The 9148-nt window shown below is 30.1% G+C and overlaps 1 protein-coding gene and 3 non-coding genes across 4 annotated transcripts; 1 reads left to right on the top strand and 3 right to left on the bottom strand.

Moving 5' to 3' along the window:
* Positions 1-298: 298 nt before the first annotated feature.
* Positions 299-371, bottom strand: TRNAV-CAC (transfer RNA valine (anticodon CAC)). Its single transcript has one exon. It is a non-coding gene; the product is annotated as a tRNA-Val (tRNA).
* Positions 372-547: 176 nt separating this feature from the next.
* On the top strand, positions 548-8105 carry LOC146532163 (trimeric intracellular cation channel type 1B.1). The gene is made up of 7 exons (XM_085197546.1): positions 548-796; positions 3262-3418; positions 3995-4167; positions 4640-4739; positions 6036-6156; positions 6584-6751; positions 7262-8105. Exons 1-6 carry the CDS (start codon positions 676-678, stop codon positions 6737-6739), a joined length of 828 nt encoding a protein of 275 aa, XP_085053672.1. The 5' UTR covers positions 548-675; the 3' UTR covers positions 6740-6751; positions 7262-8105.
* Positions 1483-1554, bottom strand: TRNAP-CGG (transfer RNA proline (anticodon CGG)). The gene has a single exon. It is a non-coding gene; the product is annotated as a tRNA-Pro (tRNA).
* TRNAP-CGG (transfer RNA proline (anticodon CGG)) lies at positions 3711-3782 on the bottom strand. Its single transcript has one exon. It is a non-coding gene; the product is annotated as a tRNA-Pro (tRNA).
* Positions 8106-9148: the final 1043 nt, after the last annotated feature.

Raw genomic sequence — 9148 nt, 5'->3', positions numbered from 1 at the left:
CTTTCTTCATAAACTGAGATCCCAGACCCCGCATACCTACGTCATTTTAACAAAGCTGAAATTTTGAGAATTAATAGTCTCTTATGTAGTTAAGACAGTAAGCTTACTTACTAAGTTGAAAGTGGGAGCCTTTCAGAGGTAAACGCTTGTATTTAAATGTTTTTAAGGGTAACCACACTCATAAACGCAAGTTTTAATAATATGTCAGGGTCTTAGATATAACTTTCTTTATTAAAATTATAATTATTTGGAGAAAAAATATAATTTTGAAATAAAAATTTAAGTAGCAAAAATGGTATGTTTCCGCCCGGGATCGAACCGGGGACCTTGTGCGTGTGAAGCACACGTGATAACCGCTACACTACGGAAACTTACTTACACTGTATGAAAATATCAATCAAAAGAATAAATTAATCTATAAAACAAATTGATAAAAAACGTAAAAAGAATGCGACAAGTGCAATTTATAACAAGTCTTGGCTGAATACAAAACGCTCCGGGCGTAGAGTTGACGAAAATAAAAAAAAAAACGATAGAGGTGATTTTGTCTGAGCCAGTCTCGCGGCTACTTCGCCCGCGAATGGTCGCGGACGCGTTACCGTGACATAATATTGTCGGTGTTAAGTTGGACAAATTCCCTTTTATTAATCGAGGACTGCACAAAATTACATCAACATGGATCCCGAAGCCTTCTTGGATCTGGCCAATCAGGTCATAAAACTGAAAATGTACCCATATTTTGATATAGCGCACTCCTTGCTATGCGCTTTAGCGGTACGAGAGGATTTAGGAGCTGGTGAGGAATAAATTATTAATATTTCAAATTAAACCCGCCATACGCTTCAAATTAAATGTTAAATAGTATTATATATTCCTTTTTTTTCTAGAATGGAACCATTGCCGTTCTATATCATGGGACTAAAATTAAGCCACCTATAGAGTTTATAAATAGACCAGTTGCTTTCATTAGATGGCAAACCGCACTTATTATAGAAATAAAGTACAGATGACCACATCGGCTTAAGCTACAGGAATTACATATAAATCTTATTTCCTCAACCTTTATCGCGTTTAAAAGGGAAAATGTCGACAATTGTCCGCAAAATGTTTATTACAAAGGCCAAATTATTATCTTATAATTTATTATCTAATTGGCGTAGATTAAAATGATTACGGTTCACTAGTGAACGTATTTTTACTTAAATAATTATATAAATATTGGTTGGTAGAGAAAGAGAGGTTATGTTGCAAAATAATGTTTGTGATTACGATAAGACCCTTCGCAATGCCGAATGCCGATGCCATTGGCGGGGAATGCGAACGATTTACGCGAGTCTAAATAGATGGCGCCATTTTAAACTTAAATAGGTCGGGATTGTGCATAAGCGATCGGTGCTTTCTTATTTGTATGATTATCTTAAATATGATATGTCAAACTGGAAGATGGAGATGGAATGACAGTGTATGCAAAAAAATAGATTTGGGCTCGTCCGGGATTTGAACCCGGGACCTCTCGCACCCGAAGCGAGAATCATACCCCTAGACCAACGAGCCATGTTTTAGATGGGTGAATTTAAAAAACCAATTTATTCAATCTATTCTAGGCTAATTTTCAAAAAATATATGATTAAAATGATTAAATAATCAATAAATCATTTTCATACTTTATTTTTAAAAAAGTATGACACAAAAATTACCCCGAACTTAGCGTTAATTTAGGATCTTTACTGTTTTAAAGAATAAGTTATGAAAATAAAAATGATTTCTAATGAAGTTTACTTAAATATAACAATTTCATAATTTTTGCAACCATGAAAGATTAAATCAATAAAAGTAATCATGAACACTTATCATTTTGTCAATTGCACCAAAGATATATTAAAACTAGATACTGATAGTAGATACTGCACCACTTTTGATTTTAAAATAAAAAATAGTAAACTATATTACATATTTATTACTTTCGTAAGCTTCGTAAGATCATAAGCTTTTGTTTCTTAAAGCTTAACTCATTTTGTTAAATAAGAATAGAAATAAATTATAGAAGTATTCAAATAATAATTAAATATCTACATCTTTCCTCCTCCTTTTCTCTTCCTTGTTCCTCTTGGTTCCTCTTGGCTCCTAGTAGGTAAGAATAGAGTTCAAAATCTTTGCGTATATACACGTATGTTAAAAAAAACAATACTTTCTCAGAAAAATATGCACAAATATGCACTATTAAGTAATTGTGCTCCTTTAAAATATTTTATCTATAAAACCTACTACAGACTATATAGTATATTTTTAGTATCTACTACAGATAAAATATTTTATAGTTATAAAGAACTTTGTAGTTAAAATAACAGTAAATATAACTAACGCCCTAAGGCGTTTACATTACTTTTTAGAATGAGACTTTGTAAGCTCTACTTGGTAAAGCATAGTATTTCTTGCTCTGTAATCTCTATAATGATATTTATGAAATATCAAAAATAACACATGAACAAATGGCGCACGACGTTTTATATATAGTAGACCATAAATTATTATTTATTTTTGAATAGTGTCATTTTCTTTTGAAAAATAGATATGTTTACGAAGATAAACATTCCAAGTAACTCTTCTTTCTATTCTGGAAATCGTTACTTCGATTCTGGCATAGATCTAAATATCTCTACATAGAACGTTCTTTCAAGTATTATTTACATCGTGTTGGTTGCTATTCTAATCTATAATATTTTATAGGGAAAAGTAATGTTTGGTCCATATATCTCCATTAGTGTGTATTTCGACGACTGAGCAATTACTAATATTTGTCTGAATCCAATGGTTACAGGATCAAATACAAATCCTAAGTATATTTTCATTTAGCATAGATAATTCTATCAGCCTCATTATGTAGTGTCAATAGCATTTTAAGATGCCTAATTGAACCTTTAGAAATTATATCAGGAAGGAAGAAATGATCTAAAAATCTAATTTTGCAAGCGTCGGAAAATTTGTGAGAATGGATGTTTGTTCCGCTTTTATGCAAAAACTACTGACCGGATTTAGATGAATCTTTACAGTAATATAGCTTATACATCAGTATAATACTTAAATAGCCTACATTCACGTAGAGTTTTGTTTAATTTGGCTAATATTGGCTATAACAGTAACTTCAAGCGGGCGAAGAGTGTAGATTACTAGTTAACAATAAGCGTATGACAAATAATAATTATTGAACAACCGAAACACTCTACATTTCGCCATTTTTAAATAATTATAAAAAAAATGTAGGTGCACAGGCCTTCTCCCGCAAACACCCTCTGTCATGCTGGCTATCAACAATGCTAGTGATCTTCGCTGGGGGCATGGTGGCAAACGGACTGCTGGGGGAACCTATACTGGCACCGCTTAAGAACACGCCACAGTTAGTTATAGGCACAATAACATGGTAAGTTTCAATTTCAGGTTCACAATGTATCCCACATATAGCAGGGTAGGCAGAGGAAACCTAGTGTTAATACACTCTGTGTCCCACTTTCCGCCGTATCTTTGAGGTTTCGCGCGGTGAGTGGCGGAAATGAGCGAAATCTATTTGTTTTACAAGCTCTAGGTCTAACTCCTGTCTAACTTTTGTTAACAGAAATTTAATCCTATAAATAATAGCTGCCACGCATAATTTGCAAAATAAAAATGTTTTGCAAAATATATTAATTGATCGTACATAATCAAAACGTTAAGGTGGGCTCGTCCGGGATTTGAACCCGGGACCTCTCGCACCCGAAGCGAGAATCATACCCCTAGACCAACGAGCCTTACAGGCGTATTATGTAACTCCGTATCAGATTTTTAGTAATGTAAGAAAACGAAAGTAATGCTAGTAGTAGTTCAAGCGGGCGAACCCGAGAGCGAGTCGCTAGTATTGTAATAAATTATAAAATGTATTGTTATTTGATTTAGGAGTAAAAGCGTTACCCCTTTTAACAATAATCATTTTTAAAATAAAAATAAACGAATAAATTTTCAGGTACGCCGTATTTTACACGCCATTGGACGTCGGGTACAAAGTGGCCAAATTTCTTCCTGTCAAAGTGGCAGCTTCCGCCATGAAAGAAATATATCGCGCCAAAAAAGTGTACGACGGTGTCACCCACGCAGCCAAATTATATCCAAACGCTTATATTATTATGGTTATTGTCGGTAAGTTGTTATTTAAGAGATTTATTTATTTGCATTTATTAATAAGATCTTTCTGATACAGTTCGGACGTAACAAACTAAACGCGAGTTTTAATTCCAGCAATTTTTTTTTTATATTAATAAATTTTTCCGTTAAAGTACCTACTACCTTGAACTTCTTTAAAGGAGAAAAAGAGGATATTTGAAAAAAAATTAAGTCTTTAGTCTTAGGACTTTCAGCTAGTGTAAAATTTGGTCATTTTAGATATTATGTTATATATTTGGTGGAACATGTATCTTTCAAATTCTTAAAAATTTTGTTCTTTCTTACTTTAAAAATTTTATTCTTTCTTATTTTTGCAAATATGAGGCTGTTTTACTAAACTAAATAAATACAAAAAAATTACATTGTATTTTGACAAAGCTAAGCATAAACACCTTATGTTTTATTTACTACTATTATGATCAGTTACTCAATAGATTTATGTCTCCAGGTACACTGAAAGGAAATGGAGCAGGATTTACCAAGTTAGTTGAGCGACTCATCCGCGGCGCGTGGACACCCACCGCTATGGAAACCATGCAGCCAAGCTTGTGAGTTAAATATATTTTATTTACTTCTATAATTTACATATAACACATAGACCAATAGTTACTAAAATGTATATTACACTTTTGCAATGCACTTTTAAATGCATATTATAGTCGTCGATTCATACAAACTTAGGGATATCATATATTTTGTGCTACCTACCTACTGTATTTTTTCTTTATAAAGTATTATATTATTATGTATTTATTTTAACTTTTAATGTTTACTCAATTTCTCCAATTCTCATTCTTTATTCTTATTCGTATAGAATATGTTTAATTTTCACTGAAAGTGATAGTCGCGATCGTTTAAACGCTCTACATAACCAACGAACCGGTAACGGCTATAAGTGGTAACAGCTCTTGTTATATAATCATTAATCAATAACTTACTCAATCAAAAGTAATATACAAGAATGGTAAAAATTTAAATGCACTACTGAATTCATATACAATTCCCCCTTAATATATACCTTTTTTAGTAATTTAGTAGTTGCATTTCATATTTAGATTAAGTAGATTAGTTCTAATTTCATTTCAATATAAAGTTGATTCATATATTGAAAAATTATATTATCCTATGTTATTATAAGCATTTTTCTTTCCTAAGTGTAGAATGACATTAATAAAATGCGTTTAATATTATATTATACGTTTTAAAAGATTTAAACACGATTTTTTTTGTAACATTACTGTTGCTATAATATATTTATACTTGCATATAAAACAAATAAATGAAATATAACTTAGTGTAAGCAGTTACTAAAACGTATAAAACATAGGGTCACGAAAAAGACATTATATGAAATAATAATTAACATTAATTTGAAATCGTGATTAAAATTTCCAAAGTACTTAGTCCATTTTAGCCTGTGTTTTTTTACACAGCAAGTAAAAAACAACAACAACAACAATTGTCCTATATAATGATGACACAATGTAACAATTGTCCTATATAATGATGAGATAAAAATAAATCAAATCAGCTTCACACCGTATCCTGCACGATAGGCAGAGGGAACCTAGTGTTAAGACACTCCGTTCTGGAGGGATTGCGTGTTGAGTGGCAGAACTCAACGTCGCGTTTGCCTCGAAACCAGAACTTCAGAGCAGGTATACCGTAGGTATGCAGGTATACTCTTAAGTCTCAGATAGATTTTGTGATGCTGTTTTCATTCGTTAATTATATATCAATGAATGAAAACAGAATCTCAAGATTTAAAAATACGGACCTAAGAGCCTTAGCTAAAATAAATATTGGATATTATTATACTTAAAATTAATGTTTTTTTTTTTCAGCTACACAAAAGCATCTCTAGTGGCGTCAGTGATATTCGTGCTCGATAAGAAGACTGATCTCATCTCGGCGCCTCACGCCCTCGTCTACTTTGGTATCGTCATCTTCTTTGTATATTTCAAGGTATTTATTACTATGTCAATTTTAATATGCTACTTTGTATATTGCAAAGTTAGACAAGAAACTAACCGTTAGGACTAACTAAAGGAAGAAAATTGCGTTTGAATTGGATAAGCTGTTACTTAAATAAACGTGCAGAAGCGCATAGACAAACAACTTTTTTTTAGTATAATTATTTTTAATTGTATTACTTTTTAATATTCTTAGGAATTTATTTAATATTGATAAATGATTTTTACTATTTCGTAATTTTTTTTTATATTGCTTTATGTTTATTATTATTATATATTTACAATACCTAACAAGGAATAGGATATTTATTATATTTTATTATTATTATACTAGTATTGATACTTTTGTTGAATAAATAGCGGTATGCTTTGCGTTTGATATAGTTTTAATAAATTGTTTAACTTTTTTAAATTTCCAGCTATCATCCATTTTGTTGGGTATCCACGATCCGTTTGTGCCATTTGAAAATCTATTCTGCGCACTTTTCATGGGAGGTATCTGGGACTCGCTCGCTAAGCTCATGGGCAAAGGCCAACCCAAGGAGGAAACGAAGGATGCTAAGAAAACTAATTAAATGTTGCCGTGTGTAAGAATTTTACCATTGTTTAATATAAAAATAATTAATTTATTTTAATTATATTTAATTTTTATCGTTACATTAAATAATATATCTTTATTAGGTATACTAATCATTATAATGATGAAAACAAATATTAAGATTATTATGCTAGTTTTGAAGATTTTTTTTTTTTTAAGTTTTTTGTTCTGCATGTTCTGTTAGAATCTATGGTCCAAAAACCTCAGTTCTCCGCTCACCATCTAAAATCGACAATTTTGGATAAGTGGCAGAACTCATCGGGCAATTTGTATAACCCACAACCTGTTGGCTAACGCTGGCCTAAAAATAATAATTTACAATTACAGTACATAGACAACCAAAGCGAAAAAATGAAAATATTAAATATTTTATTCCTCCAAATGAGAATCGATCCCAGAACGTCGCGTTTACGTTTGCAGCCGTACGCTCGTGCCGCTGGACTAATATTGTTTTTTTTTTAATATTTATGTATCTATATAGTTTATTTCTTTTTTTCAGGTCGCAGAAGCTTCTACATATTCATCAACTGACACCGACAATACTAGCTGCGACGTTCTCTTTTAATTATTATTTAAATAATTAAAAGATTAAAATATTTTTAAAAAATATAAAAAAATCGAAAAATATTTAAAACATAAAAAAATGGCACAACGACCAAAGTTATTATTACTTATTTAGTTAATTTTAAGTTGACTAGTCATAATGTTATTTTTTAAATTTCTATGACGATATATTGTTATTTTACAAGTATTATTGTGTGTTTTATGTTCCTAGAGTTTACAAAAATTACTTATAACTCTAACTTTTTTGACATTTTAAAGTATTATTCCACACATGGGAAAGAAAAATACTTTTTTAGAAAACAACATTAACATTTTTATATGTTATCTAAAAAAATATAATTCTAATGTTGCCAAATTTTATGATATTGACATTATTTTCATAATAATTAATATAATTTCTTGTTACATTTTATAATAAATAATTTGTTATATGTATACTTCATGTACATTTATATGTAAAAGTGTGGTTTTATAAATAACTCGAGCGTTGTTATTATTTAATTTTAAGTTTATGCGAAACGAATTACGATATCTCGACTTCCTTTCTTCGTTAAAAAAAAACGTTTAAATATAATAAAATTATAATATTCATTCAATTGTTGTTTCTTGCTTAGCATATGAAAATACTGACTAACTCGCATGGGTGCTAGCGATGAGGTCCACTATTTTCGTGATTTTATAAAAAAAAAACTATAATTATCTATGAATAAATTAGTTTACTATTTGATTTTAATATATCCAAGACATTAAAAGGAAAGAATAAATTTATTTAAAAAAAATGGTTTGTTGTTTTCTTTTCATCAAAACTCGCACTGGTTCATTTTCTGTAATACTGCAACATCCTTCTTATAGGGTAGTTTGAAGATTGCATATTTAGGCAAGTATAAACTTAAAAAAAAAACATTTTCAATATATTAGCAATCCTATTTAATAAACTAAATATTTGAACTTAACAATTTAATATACTTTAAATATTAGATAGGTAGGTATTAAATGTGACATTTTCGTTTTCATATCTACGCAATACTTTAAAAAAATATTGACGTAATATTTAGAGGAAACTTGAAAATCATTGTATTTACATCGCAAAAAAACAACTTGCAATGTCAAAGATTGTACCTACCTACGTATATCTATACAAAAATATAATTAATGAATGCAATAATTATGTTTAAAAGCTAATGATGAAACACCTAGGCTATACGTCCATAGCTGAGCTTAAGCTTAAAGAAATTTAAAAAAAAACAACTTTTTCTCCTCAATTTGTATCCCACTCATATATAGAAGGGTAAGCAGAGGGAATCTTGTGTCAAAACACTCCGTGCGCCACTTTCCGCCGAATATAAAAAATCTTATTTAATTAAATACAATTTTTACGTCGATTTGTACCTAATTACAGTCCTGGCTATAAAAGCTAAGATTATGATATACTACTAGATATAAATACTTCGCAAGAACACTGACCTATCCGTTGCAACAAATAATTCTAGTCTAAATTGAAGTGCGATCGCGATTCTTACATATATTATTAACATAATAATAAACTTTAAAAGAACATTTGTTTTTATGTACTGTATACCTATTTAAAAGCATCGTTATAATTATTCCTGATAGTGATATTTAAATTAAGTAGACAGTTATAATTAGGAGTACCTATGCAGTAGCATTTCATTGCATTAGTAATTAGTATGCATGTATAAGTTGTGTTTTGTCGATAAGGTTTTTTCCTTCAATATTAAATTCTTTATTATTTTTGATGTAAGTACTTTTCCTCCCTGAAAAATAAACTAAATTATAGTTTATTTTTCAGCTTCACGCTGTA

The sequence above is a fragment of the Heliconius melpomene genome, chromosome 14 (assembly GCF_056956725.1).
Source record: "Heliconius melpomene rosina isolate 202511_hmr_F chromosome 14, ASM5695672v1, whole genome shotgun sequence".
NCBI classification, from domain to species: domain Eukaryota; kingdom Metazoa; phylum Arthropoda; class Insecta; order Lepidoptera; family Nymphalidae; genus Heliconius; species Heliconius melpomene.
The sequence above is the reverse complement of the archived record's forward strand: the minus strand, read 5'-3'. Positions and strand labels throughout refer to the sequence as shown.